The sequence below is a fragment of the Oryctolagus cuniculus genome, chromosome 19 (genome assembly GCF_051225735.1).
Source record: "Oryctolagus cuniculus isolate XC-2025 breed Fujian yellow rabbit chromosome 19, ASM5122573v1, whole genome shotgun sequence".
Lineage (NCBI taxonomy): Eukaryota > Metazoa > Chordata > Mammalia > Lagomorpha > Leporidae > Oryctolagus > Oryctolagus cuniculus.
This window is the reverse complement of record NC_142885.1, coordinates 1,594,295-1,617,846: the sequence shown is the minus strand read 5'-3', so window position 1 is coordinate 1,617,846 and position 23,552 is coordinate 1,594,295. Positions and strand designations below refer to the sequence as shown.

The following is a 23,552-nucleotide window of genomic DNA, read 5'->3' as shown; positions in this document are numbered from 1 at the left end:
CTCATTTGCGAGCTCCAGCCTCAGCTATGATACAGGGGAGGCCCTACCCCCAGAATATACAAAATATACACAAGTACAATATTTACATGGGGTGGGGGTGGGGAGGCCCACTGGAGGCAGCCTCTTCCCCTCATCAGGCCTAGAGTTAGCCCCAACTGTCCTAGGGCCTGACAGAATGCTGCCTACTGCCCTGCCCCAAAGTGCCTCCAAAGAAAAGGGAGTCCCCCGAATGCCTGCCTAGCCTGCCTCGGCCCTGCCTGGCTGGTGTGCCTGTTAGTAAGGGGACAGGCGCCCCTGCATCGCCTGCTGCAGCTGACCCTTTGAGGGCTGTTGACCGTGCCTCCCAGCTGGCCTGCCTGGGGGCACAGGCACGGAGTGAAGAGCTGGACCAAGCCTGGCCTCCCATTAGCCTCAGCTTGCCTAGGCCAACCTGTGATTTGGGACCGGGAGCCTCCCTTAATAAGGGACTGCCCTCGCCCAGAGGACCCTCATCCTATTGTGCCCTCCTCACCCATATACCCTTACCCATGATGCCCCTGGCCTGGAAGTGACCCTTGCCCATGATGATGCCCCTGCCCCGGAAGTGACCCCTGCCCAGCAATGCCCTTGCCCAGGTGCCCCCGCCCAGCAATGACACTCACTCAGATGCCCTCCTCTCCTGATGCCCTCATGTCTGTGCCTGCTGATGCCCCCACGTGATGTTCCCGGCCAGATTATGCTGGCCAGGCTGACAGCCCCAAGAGGGGTGATGAAAACTGCCTGGCTGACTTGCCCAAGTGGATGAGCACCCCCTGGTCTCGGCTGTTCTGGGGGCCACACAAATGCTGCCTGTGTTGGTCACGGCCTCTGAGGATGGAGCTGGAAATGTGGAGGCCCCAGGAGCCCCTGGGGTCCTCCAGAGAGGCAGCCTAAAGAGGCCTTTCTCTCCCCATCAGGGGTTCTGGCTAAGGAGGAAAGGGAACTGGGAAGGAACGGCAGGGGATAGGGTGGCTAGCAGGGGTGGAGTGGCAAGGATGGGGTTGGGGCTCCCCGGGCTGATGGCATCTGGTGTTAGACGATAATGTCGTCATGCTCGTCAGCCCGGTAGAAGAAGGGGATGCAGTGGTTGGTGCCCAGGCCTGGGCGCTCCCGGGGGTTCTGCATCTCCTGTGGCTGCTTCCTGAGCTGCTGCACAGTAGGGTTCTGCTTGTGTAGCGCCTTCTTCTCAGAGTGCAGCTGTGTGTAGGTGGCCATGTGCTGCTGCAGGTGGAACAGGCACTGGTCGCGCTGTTGGTGCAGACCCTGAGCCTCCTGGCTCTTCAGCTCCATCTGCAGAAGACCAAGGCGGGTGGGGGGAGCATGAGGGCAGGTGGTGGCTTGCTAACTGATTCCATTGGTTGCAGGGGAGTGGCACAGAGCCCTGCATCTCCTGCACCCAGCCTCACACCTCATCCCCTTCTTTCCCATCACTTTAACTTGAGGCCACACACGAGAGGGAAGGCATCATCTTTAGGGGAACACTCGTGCCTAATACTTTACATGCACAATCTCAGCTCATCCTCAACACCTGTATAAGGAAAAAATGCTAAGTTCCTTTGTCAGGAATCTGAGGCTTAGCAAAGGGTAGCTAAGGTGGGTGAAACGCCTCTCGTGGGACAATGATGTCCAGGCCTGGGAGGAGCCCGGGGCTACCAGCCCTAAGAGAGGCAGGACAGTCGATATGGAGGTCACCTGTCACTCCAGACTGGAGCAGCCTCCCTCCTGGGCCTAGCACTGCCCTCCCCAGAGACTTGTCCCCATGGCCCAGTCCATTTCCTGAGCGTTACCATTTCCTTCAGCTCCCCCAGCTTCTCCTGCAGCTGGCCGAGTTCCCTGGCCAGCTCATTCTTGATGTGCTGCTCTGCCTGCAGCGAGAGGGTGAGCCACATGTTGTCATTGCTCTGCACAGAGAGAAGCAATCCGTTGCCACCCAAAGTGGCTGCATCCGGATCCCAGCACCAGGTGCCCACCTCCCACAGTGCTGGGAGGGCTGGAAACTCAGCCCCTCTCCTCCGACAGACATTTGAGCAGGGTCCTGGCTCACAGGGCACCTGCCTAGGTCATCACCGTCCCCTTTGGTGGGGGGGGGGGAGTGAAGGCCCAGAGGGAAGTGTTTTGTACCAGAGGCCTTGTCCAGGGAGGCCGAACATACCAGTCTCACTAAGCCATCCTGCAGCTTGGCCAGCTGCTCCTTGAGCTCCCGGTTCTGCAGGAGCGCGCGGCTGATGGTCACGCGGTCGCTCTGCTTGTGCTCCTCAGCCTGGCTGCCCCACAGCTCCGCCTCCCACTCCAGCTGCAGCAGCCGCTGTTCCTGCTGCTGGTTCAGGCGACTCAGGCCTGCGTTGTCCTGCACCTGGGCCTGAGCTGTCCCGCCAGGCTCTCCAGCTCCTTCTGCAGCTGCTCAGCCTGCGCCTGCAGCTGCTGTTCCACCGCCGACAGCCCCGCGGGGGAAGCTGGGGACTCTGGGGTGGGAGGCTCAGCTGAGAAAGGAAGCAGCCATCAGGGGCCCTGGCCTCTGGGTTTTCAAAAAGCTCCTGTCTTGGTCCTTAGCTCCTCAGGCCAACGGCTTGCCCCCACCCCGGTGCTGGCTTCTTGGCTAACAACTTTCCATATTCAGATGGTCATTACCCTTCCAAGCCAGGACACAGAGTGCTTGACCGTGCATGGTGGACAGTGGGTGCGCCACCCCTATTTACAGGTGAGGTCACCTATGCTCAGAGAGATGACAAGACTCGCCATCCACCAGCACAGACCTGCTTCCCTCTGCCACAACACCCCTCACCGGGGCACCCAACACCCATCCTGCTCCCAGGCCACCTCTGCCCCTGCTCACCCATCTGGCTCTTGAGCTCGGCCAAGGTGGTCTCCAACTCCCACACCTGACTCAGGCTGCACTCCTTTTCCTCCCTCAGTGTGCAGAGCTGCCCAGAGCACAGGGAAAAGAGCTATGAGCAGGGGCCACTGCCTCCCTCTAAACCGATGCTGCTGTTGTTTCTGTGGGGAGAGTCAAAGAAAGGAAGGTGACTAAGGATGTCCCCTCTACTCCACTCCCAGAGCAAGAGGGGGTGCGCAGGGGGCCAGGGCGGGATTGGCACGTTCTCAGACCCTATGGGCACAGGGCCTGTCCCGAGGCTCCCAAGGAAAGAGCATGTGGGTCTTTGCTGGTTTTTGCTCACAGCTATGGAACCGAGTCTGAATTGGGATTCTTCTTAGGGGACAGTAAGGTGAGCCTCCAGAAACAGAATGTGAGAAAAGACAGGCCTTCCGCTAGGTTTGGATTTACAGGGGTGTGCGCATCGTTCGAAAGCTCAGCACGTGCTACATAGGGGTTGGGGCTGCTCTTAACAGCGGGGATACAGGAATGAAAAGCACAGGTAAGATCCCTTCTCTCCCTGAGGTTGACGTCCCAGGGAGCCTGGAAATCTTGGATTCTTAGAGCTAAAAGAGACTTTTGACAACTGCCATTTCAACCTCCTTGGGAAACTCAAGCCCAGGGTGGAGAGGCGCTTGTCCAAACTCAAAGCTCAGGTCAGGGCCTGAGTCAGGGTGGGGACACGAGTCTCATGGCCAGCGCTGAATGAGAGGCCACAATCCCAGGGCTGTGTGGCCAGGGTGCAAGCAGGGGTGTCTGGAGAAGAGAGGAGGTGGAGAGGGCAGCGACAGGATGAGAGCCATGCTGCATGCTCCATGCTCTGGGGTCCCTCCAGCTGAGACCTGGCCCACCCAGCACCCCACTCTCCCTCAGCACCAGGGGCCCCCAGCCCCTTTCTTCAGAGCCCATGGGGAAACAGAAGCCCAGGGTGGGCAGCATGGAATCAGGGGACCCCACTGGGCTCTTACCAATTCCTCTATGGTGTTACTGAGTTGTTTGTTTGTTAGATAGCTGGAGTTCAGGGCTACTGCCAGCTCTTGGTACCAGCTCTGAGGCACATGCAGAGAGGGGGAGTTGCAGGAGGGTTTGAGGAGAGGCAGAGAGAGCAGTCATTAGGGCTGGGGTGGCACGGGCTGTCTCAGCTGGCAGCAGGGCACTCAGCCCCCGCTGTGGGAGAAGAGGGGGGCTGGCCCTGAAGAGCCACTCACCTCCAGATCCTTCATGTAGGAAGATGTGAGGCCCTCTCCATTGATGTAGGACATTGACTAGAAGAGACAAGAGCTCCCATGGAGATGCTACGTCCTCCACCGCCAAGTCCCTACCCTCAGACTACCTCTCCCCCCCCCCCACCTCCACCTGGCAACTCTTCTCCCAGCCTGGCCTCTTCCTCTCATCTATGCCTACCCTCAGACTACCTCCTCCCCCACCTGGCAACTCCTCTGCCCAGCCTGGCCTCTTCCTCTCATCACCCTCTATGCCTACCCTCAGACTACCTCTCCTCCCACCTCCACCTGGCAACTCCTCTGCCCAGCCTGGCCTCTTCCTCTCATCACCCTCTATGCCTACCCTCAGACTACCTCTCCTCCCACCTCCACCTGGCAACTCCTCTGCCCAGCCTGGCCTCTTCCTCTCATCACCCTCTATGCCTACCCTCAGACTACCTCTCCGCCCCCCACCTCCACCTGGAAAACTCCTCTGCCCAGCCTGGCCTCTTCCTCTCATCACCCTCTATGCCAGCTTCTCCTGGGTCTCATCACCATACCCCTCCCTTCCTGAGTGATGCTCTCCCTATGCTTCCTGCGCTGAGATACATTGTCACCGTTCTCATGGCCATGTCCTTCATCTGTATGGCTTCCAAGAAGAAGCCGTCACCCAGCCTGCCCAACACGGCTCAGCAGGTCAGTCTATCCCAGGATCTCCCCATCTCTCAGGAATCCCAGCCTCCATTTCTGTCCTTTCCTCTCTCTCCTCCCTTCCTGAGTCCCAGTGTCTGGGGTACCTCGGAGACAAGACCATGGAGCTGCTGAGCATGTTGACGCAGGCTCTCCGTGGAGGACAATGTCCTAGGGACAGGCACACAGAGGTCAGGGGTGCAGGGGCTTGATGCAAAAGAGGTCCTTGGGCCGTGGCCTGCCCTTACTCCCATGGCTTAGGGACTGCTGCCCGCACAGGAAGACACTCACTTGGTCTCATCTATGAGGACAGGGCCATGGTCAGCATCATGGATCTGAGGGAGAAGAGAGAGTGATCACCTGATTTCCAGTAAGAACTACCCAGGCGTGGCAGGAGCCCAGCTCCTTCCAGCAACCTGCCACTGCCACAAGCTCAAGAGAAAGCCCCATCTTGGCCTCCCCCACCCCAGTGCCGGGAAGGGTTCCTCACATTGGGAACCAAGCTGCCGGAAGAAAGGAGAAGAGAAGGCACAGCAGGCACAGTCCTCTGGGAAGGGTGCCTGGCACTGGGAACCAAGCTGCTGGAAGAAAGGAGAAGAGAAGGCACAGCAGGCGCAGTCCTCTGGGAAGGGAGATGGTGCAAGCATACAGGGGTAGCAGGCACAAGGACGGAGGCAAACCTGAGTTGGTGCCATGCTAGTTAGACTAGCGCCAGGGGGCGCTAAACAGCCAAGTAACACGGTGGCATCAGCAGAGGGTGGTGCAGGAGCAGCGCGGTCTTTGGGCACCTGTCAGGGAACAGAGCAGGGGGTTAGGGGCCGTGCAGGAGAGGAGGTGCCTCGCTGCCATGGACACAAGGGCGCAGAACAGGTAGGAAGATGTCGTAGCAGTCAGAGTGACAGTCACACATGCTGGGAACCACAGGGGTTGTGGGAATGGCTTGCCCAGGCTTGGGGACACATGGCATCTTTTCAGGTGGCCAAAGCTCAAAGGAAGGGGGCTACGACCTCCATGGACACGAGGCCCTGGTTCTCCCTGGACCTCAGCAAGGGCTCTGACCTCCGGCAGCCGCAGCAGGCAGAAGGAACGGGAACCAACATCAGGGAGCATGGCAGTGTTCTTCCAGGAAGCCAGTCTCTGCCACACAGTGACCCTGACTCTAGGCCCCTGCTGGGCTGAGGCCGCTGGTGGTGACAGGAATCCCTCCAGGTAGCTCTCTGCCACTGCCCTCTCCTGCTCTCCACCCTTTCTCCCTGCCCTCCTCTCTGCCTCAACCATCAGCTGTAGTTCTCTGATTCAGGCCTTTCCAAGGAGAAATGTTGCCCAAGAAGCCCCTCCCTGCTTTCTGGAGATAAAATCAACCACAGCCGCCTCATGGGCATACCTCTCAGCCCCATCTCGCAGCTCCAGAAATACCTACTCTACCAAAAGAAGCCAGAAAATCACAGGTAAGATGTCTGCTCTTTGATTTGGCACATGGAGGTCATGGCGCCTCATTGCCAGAAAAACTGCTAGGGAACAATGCGGGGATCTAGTGCTTGGAGATGTGGAGAAGCCTCTCCTCCTTCTCCCGCAGCGGGACCCCCTCCCTCGGCCAGCCCCATCCAGCTTCTCCCCAGGCTCAGGCCTAAATCTTGGTCCATGCATCTGGCTCTAGAGACCACCTCATGTCAGCAGGTCAGACGGCCGCACACAGCCAAGATGGCTGAACAAGTGACAGCAGCCAGAGGAGCTGAGTGGAGGCAGGGAGTTGCTGCCTGCTCTCTGGACCCTTCAGCCCTGGCCTCTGAAAACCCCAATCGGCTGCCTCCTTAGAGTCCAGGCTGCAAAGCCTACAGATGAGAAAGAGGCGTGCTGACTCTGCAGTTATACCTTTAGAGAGTGGACCAGCAAATGGAACACTTCTCTCTCCCTCTCTCCCTCTCTCCCTCTCTCTCATCTCGGCTTCTCTATAACTGTGCTTTTCAAATACATAAATAAGTAAATAAAAATAGAATCTATGTACTGTGATTACTTTGTGAACAACCAAGTCACAATTCTACTTCTCAAGGTGGAGCTTCGCCTGGGCGTCAGGACACCAGATGAGAAGCCTGCACCTGGATTTCAGTCTGAAGGTGGAGCTTGGTGTGGGCATCAGGACACCAGATGGGAAGCCTGCAGCTCACTTCAAGACTGAAGTTGCAGCATCGCCTGGGTGTCAGGACACCAGATGAGAAGCCTGCACCAGGCTGTCAGTCTGAAGGTGGAGCTCACCTGAGTGTCAGGACACCAGAGGAGAAGCCTGGCACTCACTTTCAGTCTGAAGGGGGAACTTCTCTTGGGTATCACATCAGATGAGAAGCCTGCAACTGGCCTTCAGTCTGAAGGTGGAGCATCGCCTGGGTGTCAGGACACCAGATGAGAAGCCTGCACCTGACTTTCAGTCTGAAGGTGGAGTTCCGCTGGGTGTCAGGACACCAGATAAGAAGCCAGCACCTGGCCTTTAGTCTGAAGGTAGAACTTCGCCTGGGTGTCAGGACACCAGCTAGAGGCCTGCACCTGACTTCATATCTGGATGTGGAACTTTGCCCTGGTGTCAGGACAGCAGATGAGAATGCTGCACTTGGATTTCAGTCTGAAGGTGGAATTCTTCTTGGGCATCAGGACACCAGATGAGAAGCCTGCACCTGGATTTCAGTCTGAAGGTGGAGCTTCGCCTGGGTGTCAAGACACCAGATGAGAAGCCTGCACCTGGCTTTCACTCTGAAGGTGGAGCTTCATCTGGGTGACAGGACCCCAGATGAGAAGCCAGCACCTAGCTTTTAGTCTGCAGCTGGAGCTTCTCCTTGGTATTAGGACACCGCATAGAAGCCTGCACCTGGCCTTCAGTTGAAGGTGGAGCTTCGCCTGGGTGTCAGGACACCAGATGAGAAGCCTGCACCTGGATTTCAGTCTGAAGGTGGAGCTTTGCCTGAGTGTCAAGACATGAGATGGGAAGCCTGCACCTAGCTTTCAGTCTGAAAGGGGTGCTTGGCCTGGTGTCTGGACACCAGATGAGAAGCCTGGACCTGGCTTTCGGTCTGATGGGGGAGATTCGCCTGGGTGTCAGGACACCAGATGAGAAGCCTGCACCAGGCTTTCAGTCTAAAGGTGGAGCTTCGCCTGGGTGTCACACCAGATGAAGAGCCTGCACCAGGCTTTAGTTTGAGGTGGAGCTTAACATGGGCATCACAACACCAGATGAGAAGCCAGCACCAGGCTTTCAGTCTGAAGGTAGAACTTCGCCTGGGTGTCAGGACACCAGATGAGAAACATGCACCTTGCTGCACGTCTGCAGATGGAGCTTCTCCTGGGTGTCAAGACACCAGATGAGAAGCCTGCACCTGGCTTTCAGTCTGAAGTTGGAGCTTCGCCTTGGTGTCGGGACACCAGATAAGAAGCCAGCACCTGGCCTTCAGTTGAAGGTGGAGCATAGCCTGAGTGTCAGGACACCAGATGGGAAGCCTGCTCCTAGCATTCAGTCTGAAAGGGGTGCTTGGCCTGGGCGTATGGACGCCAGATGAGAAGCCTGTACCTGACTTTCAGTCTGAGGTGGAGCTTCGGGGGGTGTCAGGATACTAGATGAGAAGCCTGCACCTGGCCTTCAGTCTGAAGGTTGATTTCACCTGGGTGTCAGGACACCAGACGAAAACCTGCACCTTGCATCACGTCTGAAGGTAGAGCTTCGCCTGGGTGCCAGGACACCAGATGAGAAGCCTGAACCTCACCTCACCTGTGGAGGTGAAGCTTTGCCTGGGTGTCAGGACACCAGATGAGAAGCCTGCACCAGGCTTTCAGTCTGAAGTTCGAGCTTCGCCTTGGTGTCGGGACACCAGATAAGAAGCCAGCACCTGGCTTTCAGTCTGAAGGTGGAGCTTCTCCTGGGTGTCAGGAAACCCGATGAGAAGCCTGCACCTGGCCTTCAGTCTGAAGGGGAAACTACGCGTGGGCTCAGGACACCAGGTGAAGGTGGAGCTTCAGCCTGCACCTGACTTCACATCTGAATGTGGAACTTTGCCCTGGTGTCAGGACATCAGATGAGAAGCCTGCACTTGGATTTCAGTCTGAAGGTGGAGCTTCGCCTGGATGTCAGGACACCAGATGAGAAGCCTGTACCAGGCTATCAGTCTGCAGGTGGAGGTTCGCCTGGGTATCAGGACACCAGATGAGAAACATGCACCTCCCTTTCAGTCTGAAGGTGGAGCTTCGCCAGGGTGTCAGGACACCAGATGAGAAGCCTGCACCTGGCTTTCAGTCTGAAGGTGGAGCTTCGGCTGGGTGTCAGGACACTAGATGAGAAGCCTGCACCTCGCATCACATCTGAAGGTGGAGCTTCACCCGGATGTCAGGACACTAGATGAGAAGCCTGCACCTCGCATCACATCTGAAGGTGGAGCTTCACCCGGATGTCAGGACACCAGATGAGAAGCCTGCCCCTCCCATCACGTCTGCAGGTGGAGTATCGCCTGGGTGTCAGGACACCAGATGAGAAGCCTGCACCTGGCGTTCAGTCTGAAGGCGGAGCTTTGCCTGGGTGTCAGGACACCAGATGAGAAGCCTGAATCTGGCCTTCAGTCTGAATGTGGAGCTTCACCTAGATGTGAGGACACCAGATGAGAAGCCTGCCCTTCGCTTCACGTCTGAATGTGGAACTTCGCCTCAGTGTCAGGACACCAGATGAGAAACCTGCAACTCGCTTTCAGTCTGAAGGTGGAGCTTCGGCTGGGTGTCAGGACACGAGATGAGAAGCCTGCTCCTGGCTTTCAGTCTGAAGGGGGAGCTTCGCCTGGGTTCAGGACACCAGATGAGAAGCCTGAATCTGGCTTGCAGTCTGAATGTGGAGCTTCACCTAGACGTCAGGACACCCGATTAGAAGCCAGAACCTCGCTTCACGTCTGCAGGTGGAGTATCGCCTGGGTGTCAGGACACCAGATGAGAAGCCTGCACCTGGCCTTCAGTCTGAAGGTGGAGCTTCGCCTGGGTGTCAGGACACCAGAGGAGAAGCCTGCACCGCGCTTTCATTCTGAAGGTGGAGCTTCCCCTGGGTATCAGGACACCAGATGAGAAGTCTGCTCCTGGCTTTCAGTCAAGGGGGAGCTTCGCCTGGGTGTAAGGACAGCAGGTGAGAAGCATGCACCTGGCTTTCACTCTGTAGGTGGAGCTTCGAATGGGTATCAGGACACCAGATGAGAAGCCTGTACCGTACATCATGTTGGAAGGTGGAGCTTCGCTTGGGTGTCAGGACACCAGATGAGAAGCCTGCACCTCGCTTTCAGTCTAAAGTTGGAGGTTCACCTGGTTGTCAGGACACCAGATGAGAAGCCTACACCTGGCTTTCAGTCTGAAGGTGGAGCTTCGCCTGGGTGTGAGGACACCAGATGAGAAGCCTGCACCTGGCTTTCAGTCTGAAGGTGGAGCTTCGCCTGGGTGTGAGGACACCAGATGAGAAGCCTGCACCTGGCTTTCAGTCTGAATGTGGAGCTTCACCTAGATGTGAGGACACCAGATGAGAAGCCTGCCCCTTGCTTCACGTCTGAAGGTGGAGCTTTGCCTCGGTGTCAGGACACCAGATGAGAAGCCTGCACCTCGACTTAAGTCTGAAGGTGGAGCTTTGCCTGGGTGTCAGGACACCAGATGAGAAGCCTGAATCTGGCTTTCAGTCTGAATGTGGAGCTTAACCTAGATGTCAGCACACCAGATTAGAAGGCAGAACCTCACTTCGCATCTGCAGGTGGAGTAACACCTGGGTGTCAGGAGACCAGAAGAGAAGCCTGCACCTGACTTTCAGCCTGCAGGTGGAGCTTCACCTGGGCGTCAGGACACCACATTAGAAGCCTGAACCTCATTCACATATGGAGGTTGAAATTCGCCTGGGTCTCAGGACACCAGATGAGAAGCCTGCTCCTGGCTTTCAGTCTGAAGTGGGAGCTTTGGCTGTGTGTCAGGACACCAGATGAGAAGCCTGCTCCTGGCTTTCAGTCTGAAGTGGGAGCTTCGGTTGGGTGTCAGAACACCAGATGAGCCTGCATCTGCTTTTAGTCTGAAGGTGAGCTCACCTGGGTGTCAGTACACCAGACGAGAAGCCTGTACCAGGCTTTGCGTCTGAAGATGGATCTCCGCCTGGATGTCAGGACACCAAATGAGAAGCCTGCATCTCTCTTTCAGACTAAAGGGGGAGCTTCACCTGGGCGTCAAGACACTAGATTAGAAACCTGAACTTCCTTCACATCTGGAGGTTGAGCTTCGCCTGGGTGTCAGGACACCAGATGAGAAGCCTGCACCTGGCGTTCAGTCTGAAGGCGGAGCTTTGCCTGGGTGTCAGGACACCAGATGAGAAGCCTGAATCTGGCCTTCAGTCTGAATGTGGAGCTTCACCTAGATGTGAGGACACCAGATGAGAAGCCTGCCCTTCGCTTCACGTCTGAATGTGGAACTTCGCCTCAGTGTCAGGACACCAGATGAGAAACCTGCAACTCGCTTTCAGTCTGAAGGTGGAGCTTCGGCTGGGTGTCAGGACACGAGATGAGAAGCCTGCTCCTGGCTTTCAGTCTGAAGGGGGAGCTTCGCCTGGGTTCAGGACACCAGATGAGAAGCCTGAATCTGGCTTGCAGTCTGAATGTGGAGCTTCACCTAGACGTCAGGACACCCGATTAGAAGCCAGAACCTCGCTTCACGTCTGCAGGTGGAGTATCGCCTGGGTGTCAGGACACCAGATGAGAAGCCTGCACCTGGCCTTCAGTCTGAAGGTGGAGCTTCGCCTGGGTGTCAGGACACCAGAGGAGAAGCCTGCACCGCGCTTTCATTCTGAAGGTGGAGCTTCCCCTGGGTATCAGGACACCAGATGAGAAGTCTGCTCCTGGCTTTCAGTCAAGGGGGAGCTTCGCCTGGGTGTAAGGACAGCAGGTGAGAAGCATGCACCTGGCTTTCACTCTGTAGGTGGAGCTTCGAATGGGTATCAGGACACCAGATGAGAAGCCTGTACCGTACATCATGTTGGAAGGTGGAGCTTCGCTTGGGTGTCAGGACACCAGATGAGAAGCCTGCACCTCGCTTTCAGTCTAAAGTTGGAGGTTCACCTGGTTGTCAGGACACCAGATGAGAAGCCTACACCTGGCTTTCAGTCTGAAGGTGGAGCTTCGCCTGGGTGTGAGGACACCAGATGAGAAGCCTGCACCTGGCTTTCAGTCTGAAGGTGGAGCTTCGCCTGGGTGTGAGGACACCAGATGAGAAGCCTGCACCTGGCTTTCAGTCTGAATGTGGAGCTTCACCTAGATGTGAGGACACCAGATGAGAAGCCTGCCCCTTGCTTCACGTCTGAAGGTGGAGCTTTGCCTCGGTGTCAGGACACCAGATGAGAAGCCTGCACCTCGACTTAAGTCTGAAGGTGGAGCTTTGCCTGGGTGTCAGGACACCAGATGAGAAGCCTGAATCTGGCTTTCAGTCTGAATGTGGAGCTTAACCTAGATGTCAGCACACCAGATTAGAAGGCAGAACCTCACTTCGCATCTGCAGGTGGAGTAACACCTGGGTGTCAGGAGACCAGAAGAGAAGCCTGCACCTGACTTTCAGCCTGCAGGTGGAGCTTCACCTGGGCGTCAGGACACCACATTAGAAGCCTGAACCTCATTCACATATGGAGGTTGAAATTCGCCTGGGTCTCAGGACACCAGATGAGAAGCCTGCTCCTGGCTTTCAGTCTGAAGTGGGAGCTTTGGCTGTGTGTCAGGACACCAGATGAGAAGCCTGCTCCTGGCTTTCAGTCTGAAGTGGGAGCTTCGGTTGGGTGTCAGAACACCAGATGAGCCTGCATCTGCTTTTAGTCTGAAGGTGAGCTCACCTGGGTGTCAGTACACCAGACGAGAAGCCTGTACCAGGCTTTGCGTCTGAAGATGGATCTCCGCCTGGATGTCAGGACACCAAATGAGAAGCCTGCATCTCTCTTTCAGACTAAAGGGGGAGCTTCACCTGGGCGTCAAGACACTAGATTAGAAACCTGAACTTCCTTCACATCTGGAGGTTGAGCTTCGCCTGGGTGTCAGGACACCAGATGAGAAGCCAGCACCTGGCTTTCAGTCTGAAGGTGGAGCTTCAGAAGGGTGTCAGGACACCAAATGAGAAGCCTGCATCTCTCTTTCAGACTGAAGGAGGAGCTTCCCCTGGGCGTCAGGAAACCAGATTAGAAACCAGAACCTCCTTCACAACTGGAGGTGGAGCTTCTTCTAGGTGTCAGGACACCAGATGAGAAGCCTGCACCTGGCTTTCAGTCTAAAAGTGGAGCTTCACCTGGGTGTCAGGACACCAGATTAGAACCCTGCACCTTGCTTTCAGTTTGAAGGTGCAGCTTTGCCTTGGTGTTAGGACTCCAGATGAGAAGCCTGAACCTCGCTTTCAGTCTGAAGGTGGAGCTTCTCGTGGCCATAGGACACCAGATGAGAAGCCTGCACCTCGCTTTTAGTCTGAAGTGGAAGTTTCTGTTGGGAATCAGGATAATAGATGAGAAGCCTCAACCGCACTTTCAGTCTGAAGGGGGAACTTCACTTGGGCGTCATGACACCAGGTTAGAAGCCTGAACCTCCTTCACGTCTGGAGGTAGAGATTAGCCTGGGTGTCAGGACACCAGATGGGAAGCCTGTACTTGGAATTTAGTCTGAATGTTGAGCTTCTCTTGGGCATCAGGACACCAGATTAGAAGCCGGCACCTCGCTTTCAGTCTGAATGTGGAGTTCAGCTGGGTGTCAGTATTGCAGATGAGAAGCCTGCATCTGGCTTTCAGTCTGAAGGTGGAGCTTCACCTAGGCGTCAGGACACCAGATTAGAAGCCAGAACCTCACTTCACATCTGCAGGTGGATATCACCTGGGTGTCACGACACCAGATGAGAAGCCTGTACCTTGCATCACGTCTGAAGGTGGATTTTCACTTGGGTGTCAGGACACCAGATGAGAAGCCTGCACCTGGCTTTCAGTCAGAAAGTGGAGCTTCACCTGGGTGTCATGACACCAGATGAGAAGGCAGCACCAGGCTTTCAGTCTGAAGGGGGAGCTTCCCCTGGGTGTCAGGACACCAGATGAGAAGGCTGCAACTGGCTTTCCATATGAAGGTGTAGCTTTGCCTGGGTGTCAGGACACTAGAGAAGAAGCCTGCACCTCACTTTCAGTCTGAAGGGGGAGCTTCGACTGGAGTCAGGACACCAGTTGAGAAACCTGCCCCTGGCTTTCAACTGAAGGAGGAGCTTCTCTTGGGCATCAGGACACCAGAAGAGAAGCCTGCACCTCACTTTCAGTCTGAAGGTGGAGCTTCGCCTGGGCGTCAGGACACCAGAGGAGAAGCCTGCACTGGGCTTTCAATCTGAAGGTGGAGCTTCACCTGGGTGTCAGGACACCAGATGAGAAGCCTGCAACTCGCATCACCTATTCAGGTGGAGCTTCGCCAGTTTGTCTGGAAACCAGATGAGCAGACTGCATCTCTCTTTCAGTCTGAAGGGGGAGCTTCACCTGGGCGTCAGGAAACCAGATTAGAAACCTGAACCTCCTTCACATCTGGAGGTCGAACTTCGCCTGGGTGTCAGGACACCAGATGAGAAGCCTGCACCTGGCTTTCATTCTGAAGGTGGAGCTTTGGCTGTGTGTCAGGACACCAGATGAGAAGCCTGAACTTGGCTTTCAGCCTGCAGGTGGAGCTTCACCTGGGCGTCAGGACACCACATTATGTCGCTCCCCCTCTTCATGGAGGAACGACACTAAGCCCTGCCTAGGCTTCATATCCGAGTCACGGCACCATTATGTTGCTCCCCCTCTTCATGGAGGAACGACACAGGACCCTGCGCTGTTCTTTCGTCTGCTCGGCCCTCCCCGGGTTTGCTGCTGGTTCTTCCCGGGTTGGCTACTGTCCCTTCCACCTCCGTGGAAGGGCAGTTCCCCCTGGCCACATTCCCCACTTCCACAGGGGAGCGGCACACCGTCGGCCGGCTCTCTCGGGGGCTGCACAGGTGTTCCCTTAGATGTTCCCCTTAGATGTTCCTGGTGCATGCCATCTCTCTCCTCCTATATAGTCCTCCTCCACCAATCCCAACTCTGCTACCCACACGCCGAGTACGCTGCCCTCCTCCAATCAGGAGCAAGTCCTACAGTTTATTGGCTGAACTGGAGGCAGCTGTGTAGAAGCTGTTTTCTTCTCTCCCAGCGCCATATTGTGGGAGAGCAGATGCATAGAATAAGTCTTAATTCCAGCAGCTTAGTCCAGTCCGGATTGCTCCCCACAGATCCCCCTTTCTTTTTATTTTTGCGTTGATACGCGCCTGTCTTCAGTGTCCCGCGGCACACACTCTGCTCTGCTTGCTAGAGTTGCCACAGGTTCTTACAAGTCCTATCAATCAGGCAAACCGAATCCAGGTCCTCTCTTCGCCATGTTGTGAGGAGGTTTTTAGGCGCTGATGCGTGCCTGTGTTCGGTGACCTGCGGCTCATACTCTGGTCGAGCCGCCTGCTGGTGCTTACCGCCTTACTAATCAGGCAGACCGAATCCAAGCCTTCTCATTGCCATATTGTGGGGAGGCCTATTGGTGTTGATTCGTGCCTATCTTCGGTGACCTGCAGCGCATACTCTGGTCGAGCTGCCTGCTTGTGCTTATCGCCCTAATCAGGCAGACCGAATCCAAGCTCTCTCATTGCCATGTTGTGGGGAGGCCTTTCTATTTCTCTATTTCTCTATCTCCGGGCATTCCTATTTCTCCCATTTTACTTCTATCTTCCAGCATTCCTATTTCTCTCATTTTACTTCTAAACTTCTGTTTCTCTTATCCCTGCGGCTTCCCGCTCTCATTTTACTTCTAAACTTCTGTTTCTCTTATCCCCGCGGCTTCCCGGCGCCCGCCCCGAGGCTGCTTCTCGGTGGCTTTCCGGCTCTGAGCCGCTTCAGCCCGCGCCTCTCTCATCTGCGCGGCTTCGCACTAGCCCAGCGTTCCCTATCTACTTGAGCCCCGCACGCTCTGTCTGCGTGCGGCAGCCTCCGCGAGTCACACAGCGTAGCTTACGTCTCCGCCACTAGCATTCAATCTAAGTTCCCCGGGCTAACCTGGCGAATTCAACCCAGCTCACGTCTCCGCCCCCGATTTGGCTTCCCGTCCTTTGCTCCCCGGGTTAATCAGACGGATCCCAATCTGCCTTACGTTTCCGCTTCTGGTTTCAAGTTTTCGCCCCCCATTCCTGGGCTAACTTGAGAATCCCAAAGTGGCTTTCGTCTCCGCCTCGGTCTGCCCCCCGCGGCTTCAATTTCCCTAACATTTTTCTCTACCCGGTATGTTTCCCCAAGCTTTCCTCCAACAATACTCCTCCCTCATTTCTCCTGGCCTCTCCCCACAGTCCGCATCTGAGTCTGTTTGTTCTAGCTTTCACTTTCGCTTTCGACCTTAGAGATTTCTCCCAGCTTCCCCCCGTAGTCCGTATCCGAGTCTATGCCTAGGCTTTCAATAGCTTCTTCCGGCACCTTTTTCGTCTGGCTTTTCCCTAGGCTGTTTGCTAGTCTCTCTCCCCAGTATTTTCCCACTTCTTCCCGTTTCTTCCCTCCTAAGTTTCCTATCCTTCCTAGGTTTCCTATCCAAGTCACGGCACCATTATGTCGCTCCCCCTCTTCATGGAGGAACGACACTAAGCCCTGCCTAGGCTTCATATCTGAGTCACGGCACCATTTGCTGCTCCTCCACACGCGGAGGAGCCGCACCGGACCGGGCGCTTGTTGTTCCCTTTTTTTACAAGTCCTTTCTATAGTAAAGTAAGAATAAGTAAACAGCAAACTCCCAAAGCAAGAATGAGTAGAGAGAAATGAGAAAGAACGAAGTAACGAACTTCCCCGCGAACTCTCCAACGCACTCTCCAACCAACCCACACCACCATGCCGTCTCTCTCCTCCTATATAGTCCTCCTCCGCCAATCCCAACTCGGCTGCCCACACACCGAGCACGCCGCTCTCCTCCAATCAGGAGCAGCTCCTGCAGCTTGTCAAGTTGGTGAGAGGCAGCTGGGTAGAAGCTGTTTACTCCTCTCCCAGCGCCATATTGTGGGAGAGCAGATGCATAGAATAAGTCTTAATTCCAGTAACAGTCTAGTCCGAGTTGCTCCCCACACATTAGAAGCCTGAACCTCAATCACGTATGGAGGTTGAGATTCGCCTGGGTGTCAGGACACCAGATGAGAAGTCTTCACCTGGCTTTCAGTCTGAAAGTGGAGCTCACCTGGGTGTCAGGACACCAGATGAGAAGCCTGCACCTGGCGAGCTTCACCTGGGTGTCAGGACACCAGATTAGAAGCCTGCACCTCACTTTCAGTCTGAAGGTGGAGCTTCGCCTGGGCGTCAGGACACCAGATGAGAAGCCTGCACCAGGCTTTGAGTCTGAAGATGGAGCTTTGACTGGGTGTCAGGACAGCAGGTGAGAAGCCTGCACCTGGCTTTCAGTCTGGAGGTGCAGCTTTGCTAGGGTGTCAGGACACCAGATGGGTAGCGTGCACCTGGCTTTCAGTCTGAAGGTGGAGCTTCTCTTGGGCATCAGGACACCAGATTAGAAGCCTGCACCTGGCTTGCAGTCTGAAGGGGGAGCTTCGCCTGGGTGTCAGGATACAAGATGAGAAGTCTGAACCTGGGTTTCAGTCTGAAGGTGGAGCTTCGCCTGGGTGTCAGGACACCAGATGAGAAGCCTGCACCTGGCTTCACGTCTGGAGGTGCAGCTTTGCTAGCGTGTCAGGACACCAGATGGGTAGCGTGCACCTGGCTTTCAGTCTGAAGGTGGAGCTTCTCTTGGGCATCAGGACACCAGATGAGAAGCCTGCCCTCGCTTCACATTGGAAGGTCCAGCTTCGTCTGCATGTCAGGACACCAGATGAGAAGCCTGAACCTCGCTAATTGTCTTGAGGTGGAGATTCGCCTGGTGTCTGGACACCAGATGAGAAGCCTGCACCTTGCATCACTTCTGAAGGTGGAGCTTCACCAGAGTGTCAGGAAACCAGATGAGAAGCCTGCACCTGGCTCAGTCTGAAGGTGGAGCTTTGCCTGGGTGTCAGGACACCAGATGAGAAGCCTGTATCAGGCTATCAGTCTGCAGGTGGAGGTTCGCCTGGGTATCAGGACACCAGATGAGAAACATGCACCTCCCTTTCCGTCTGAAGGTGGAGCTTCGCCAGGGTGTCAGGACACCAGATGAGAAGCCTACACCTGGCTTTCAGTCTGAAGGTGGAGCTTCGCCAGGGTGTCAGGACACCAGATGAGAAGCCTGCACCTGGCTTTCAGTCTGAACGTGGAGCTTCGGCTGGGTGTCAGGACACCAGATGAGAAGCCAGCACCTTACTTCACATCTAAAGGTGGAGCTTCACCCGGATGTCAGGACACCAGATGAGAAGCCTGCACCTCGCATCACGTCTGAAGGTGGAGCTTCGCCTGGGTGTCAGGACACCAGATGAGAAGCCTGCACCTGGCGTTCAGTCTGAAGGCGGAGCTTTGCCTGGGTGTCAGGACACCAGAGGAGAAGCCTGCACCTCGCTTTCATTCTGAAGGTGGAGCTTCGGCTGGGTGTGAGGACACCAGATGAGAAGCCTGAATCTGGCTTTCAGTCTGAAGGTGGAGCTTCGCCTGGGTTCAGGACACCAGATGAGAAGCCTGAATCTGGCTTGCAGTCTGAATGTGGAGCTTCACCTAGACGTCAGGACACCCGATTAGAAGCCAGAACCTCGCTTCACGTCTGCAGGTGGAGTATCGCCTGGGTGTCAGGACACCAGATGAGAAGCCTGCACCTGGCCTTCAGTCTGAAGGTGGTGCTTTGCCTGGGTGTCAGGACACCAGAGGAGAAGCCTGCACCGCGCTTTCATTCTGAAGGTGGAGCTTCCCCTGGGTATCAGGACACCAGATGAGAAGTCTGCTCCTGGCTTTCAGTCAAGGGGGAGCTTCGCCTGGGTGTAAGGACAGCAGGTGAGAAGCATGCACCTGGCTTTCACTCTGAAGGTGGAGCTTCGAATGGGTATCAGGACACTAGATGAGAAGCCTGTACCGTACATCATGTTGGAAGGTGGAGCTTCGCTTGGGTGTCAGGACACCAGATGAGAAGCCTGCACCTGGCTTTCAGTCTGAAGGTGGAGCTTCGCCTGGGTGTCAGGACACCAGATGAGAAGCCGGCAGCTCACATCACGTCTGGAGGTGGAGCTTCCCGTGGTTGTTAGGATACCAGATGAGAAGCTTGCACCTTGCTTTCAGTCTGAAGGTGGAGTTTCGCATGGGTGTCACAACACCAGATGAGAAGCCTGCCCTTCGCTTCACATCAGTAGGTCCAGCTTCACCTGGGTGTCTGGACACCAGATGAGAAGCCTGCACCTGGCTTTCAGTCTGAAGGTGGAGCTTCGCCTGGGCATCAGTTCACCAGATGAGAAGGCTGCACCTCACTTCATATCTGAAGGGGGATCTCCCCCTGGGCGTCGGGACACCAGATGAGAAGGCTGCTCCTAGCTTTCAGTGTGAAGGTGGAGCTTCGCCTGGGTGTCAGATCACCAGATGAGAAGCCTGCACCTAGCTTCAGAGTGCCTGAGCCTGATTCCTAGCTCCAGCTCTGACTCCAGCTTCCTCCTCACGCCAACCCTTGCAGACACTGTGATGGCTCAAGTACACTGAGCTACTCGAATTCAAATATTAAGCTCTCAGGACTTCTCCGTGCCTGGGCCCTGCCCAGACTATGCCATTTGTTGTCTCCTCTGAGGCCGCAGAGTGATCATGGCCCCTAGCCAGACCTTCCTGGGTGGGAGCTGCCGTGATGGTTGACCAGCCACCTGTCCCTTTCCCTAGGCCCATCTGCAGATCAGCCCTGCTACACTGGCTAGGCCCTGGGTCAGTTAGACAGGAAGTGCCAACATTATCTGCAGGTTATGGCCTACCTAGCCCCATGTGCCTGTGCCCTTCCCCTCCCACAACTCAGGCTCCCTGCAGCCCTGAAAGGTGTTCTATGACCTCATGATGCTGCCTATGACCTCATCGCTCCCTCTGCCTCCCCCACTCGCCATGTGGATGAATATTACCCACCTTTAATCTTCACACTGGCCTCAAACGCCACCTTCTCCAGCTGCAAGTCCATTCAGAACCCACCTCCCTCACCTAGCCATGCAGCTGGCCTATTGCCGCCTTTCCCCTGCCCCCTCAGAGGACTCTGCCACCCCCATGGCACCTCCTGTCTTGTTCTTCTACTTCCACCACTGTGCATCCAATGCCGTTGCCATCCATGGGCCCAGTGAACATGGTTGAGCACCCCATCTGATTTGTCAAAGAGACGAGGGGCAGGCAGAGTGTCCTAGCACTGGTCTGTCTGGGTAGCTTCACATCCTTGCTGGTTAGTTCCTCTGAAAAGCTAACCTCCATCCTTGTGATTATAAAGCGAATTCATTTTCTCTTAATTCTACCTTCTCACTTTCAAACCAAAATGGAATTCATCAAGTTGAAAAATCACTCACTTCCATCTGGTCTACTTGCCCAGAGGGCAAAATATAACAGCATTTGTATGTTTTCAAATCTCTCCTGGTCTGACCGCACTGGGCATTCAAAGCCCAAAACGCCACAGACCTGCTCTGGAAGTTATTCCCAAATTACTGAATCTTTGAGGTGTGCCTTACCCTCTCCAAGATGATAAAAGACACAAGGGAAGGGAAAAAATGCAATTAGCCAAGCAGGGGAGGAAGCAGACATAAGCAGGCCGAGGGTTAATGGCAGCAACTTAAAACAAGCCAGAGGCAGAGTCTGCACCAAATGAGACAAGCCTCAGGGAATGCACATCTGGGAGGCAGCAAGCCAGAGAGGGGGGGTCTCGGCACTGCCTCCCCTTCCACTTGTCCTATGGGGCAGCGCTACCCCATCGGAACGGTTAAAGTCAGACACCAGCACCTTCAGTATGTCCTGCATCTAGAGGCGGTGAAAAGGGGAAAACAAGGGCAGGGGAAGACACAGAGACGTGGCTTAGAGAGAGGCGAGGATGTCGGGGAAGGAAGAGGTGGAGTCAGGAAACGGAGGCTGAGGAAGAGCAGAGATCCACACAATGGCCCCCCAGGCCATCCTCTCAGACTGGCCATTGCTGCCTTGCCAGACAGAGGGAAAAGTCCCCAGGCCCCAGAGTCACAGGAAGCGCAGTCACTGACCAGCGCGGCTCTCAGACCCTCCCTAGACACGACCTCCACTCTCCATGTTAAAACCAGACTTCTGCAGAAGGGTTCTCTTGAACAGGGAGGCTACAGCTCAACAATTAGAAGACACTGTTCCAATCCAATAATATCTGACAGCCTGAAACTGAAGCCCAGGGGAGGCTGTTACTTTTCTGAGGTCACCCAGAGCCAAGGCCGCATCCCAGTGCCTGGGGCTTCCTAAGGGGACAGCCCTATGGCCGGGCTGCTCTCACTGGCCTGGCTTTTCCTGAGGCTGGGGATGAGGAAGTCGCAAATACCAGCGACTATGAATGTTACAAGACCCTGTATTCTGGATTAATATGAGAACAGCAAAAACTCTCAAACTTTGTAAGTAAAACATCAGCCCTATCTGTTTCACAGAGGTGGAGAGAGAGGCCCAGAAAGCTTGAACAGTTTGCCTTACATCATATCCCTAGCAGAGGGAAAGGGAGCATTCAGACCCAGAATCCTTGACCAGTATCTAACACTCCCTTCCACCATCTTCCACTGTCCTCTGGATCCCCAACCCCCCACCCCCCATTGCCCCTTAGCCCCCGAGCCCCCAGCAGCCTGGCCAGCCAAGACTCACATCCTCAGTTGAGTGACAACCCCGAGAAGTGGTTGTCTCAGGGCTACTGCCGTTTTTAAGGTTTTTCTTCTTTTTTCCTCCTGCAGGACCACCAGACCTGTTCTTCTGCTGATACTCTCTTAACTGTGGAAAGGAAAAGCAGTTGATTCTCTGGAATGCCCTAAGCCCCTGCAGTCACATCCTACTTCACAGTGTTCACAAGAACTCTCATGCCCACCACTGACTTCATGCCACCGACAACCCTTCAAGGGGCTGGAACGACCAGTTAATGTCTGAAGAACTGACAACATGGCTTCAATAAAAGGGAATGATGGAATTTAAAATCAGCTTCCAACTCTCACTTCTGGGGTTCTGCCAAGAATCAGCAGCTGCTGGGAGCAAAACCAGAGGTAGAGGTAGAAGGTTAAACATTATGTGGTCAGGAATTGCGCTTTGTGTGGTTTGGAAACAAGACATTGGGTCCTTTCTTCCATATCAGAACCTCGCAGAACTTCGAGGGGCACCCCGAGGAACCCTGGACACCGAGGAGAAAGAGTAGAACCCAGGCATTATTCCAGCCAAGGGCCCATTATGATGTCACGACAGGTTCCGACCCAAGCCCCAGGACGGCCTCACCAAGCTGCTCCCTCGCTCCTCTGTGGCAGTGCCCTCACCCAGCTTCAAAAACTCCCCTGGGGAGGGTTCAGGCTACAAAGTTTAGTCTCCCAAAGTCTGTTCCACAGACGGTCACACAGCTGTCACTCCAGAGAGCCTGAGTGTGGGGCACTCTGCTCCCAGGGTCAGGGAAATTGAATGGGAGCCTGAGAACTCGCACAACCCCCAAAATAAGTCTCTGGAGAGTAAAAACCTGGGGGAAAACCAAACCTGTTTTCCCGCGGTCACCCAGAAACACTGCCCACACCTCCAGCTCCCCTGGGGAACGGGACACATCTCACTGTCAGTGTCCGAGCTGAGGAAGGGGGTCCCCAAGTCCCCAGTCCCCTTTCAGGCAGAAGCAGAAAGGGGGTGAGGACTTAGGGGACTGGGCCAGGAGATCAAAGCCCGAGCTGGAGGTAATGCCAGTCCCCAGGGGGATTTGACCTCACCACATCCCACTCTGCCCTACCCACGCTCTGCGCAGGGGGAGGTGGGGCGCAGGGTAGGGACCCGAGTCCTTGGAGACTGAGCCCACAGATCCCAAGGAGGTCCGGCTTCGGGAGGCCGGAGGCGAGGTCTGAGGCTGGGCCGAGGAGCCCCAGGAGCCAATGGCCCAAAGTCACCCAGGGGCGACAAGCCAGGGCAGGGGCTGGGTGCTGAGGGGGCGGTGCTGGCTGAGAGGACTTGGGTGGGGGAAGCCAAGGGGCGTTCGGGCTCGACCAGAGTGTCTGAGGAGCCGCACAGACCCCGGGCACGGACCAGCTGTCAGAGGGGCAGTGGGCTGGGCCGGGGGGCGCGACCCCGACGTTTTACCTTTCTCTTGGCCGCAGCCAGCTTGCTCTGTCGGGTTTCCTCCGACATCGCGGGGCGGGGAGGGGGCGGGGCACATCACCACGATCCCGGCAACCACTGCGAATTGCTCCTGGCAGCTACCGCGCAGGTGTGTGACTGAGCCAGGAGACGCAGGTTCAGGGCAGAACTCAGCGGGGCTGGGTGGGCGTGGTCGCCACACTTCAAGCCCATTGGTCAGTGAGAAAGACGAAACAAAGAGGGGCGTGGTCCGAGGCGTCAAAATGGGAGCTGCGCGTGCAGCTCTGTCACCGCCCACTCTGGGGGCGGGGCGATTTCCCTTGGGTGCGCGCGCAGCTTTATGGGAGCTCTCTCATGGCGTCCGTCACAGAATTCTAGTCAGTCTGCGGACCCCAGAGGCCGCTCTCCGGCCCACGCCCTCAACCCACTTTCTCCACAGGCGCCCCCGAACCCGGGCCCTCGGACCCCAGGGCTCAGGAGGTGGGCGCGGAGCGCAGAGCAGGGGACACTGCATCAGTTCACGACCCCTTTCTGACTCCTC

General features: G+C 55.9%; 1 protein-coding gene across 1 annotated transcript; it reads right to left on the bottom strand.

Moving 5' to 3' along the window:
• Positions 1–1,050: 1,050 nt before the first annotated feature.
• On the bottom strand, positions 1,051–23,062 carry LOC149120279 (golgin subfamily A member 2-like). Its single transcript, XM_089321932.1, is given in 13 exon segments — positions 1,051–1,308; positions 1,806–1,919; positions 2,171–2,382; positions 2,385–2,498; positions 2,852–2,939; positions 3,859–3,939; positions 4,099–4,155; positions 4,890–4,953; positions 5,074–5,117; positions 5,463–5,570; positions 20,669–20,719; positions 21,566–21,688; positions 23,015–23,062. Coding segments are annotated over 13 exon segments (1,362 nt in total).
• Between the last annotated feature and the right edge of the window lie 490 nt (positions 23,063–23,552).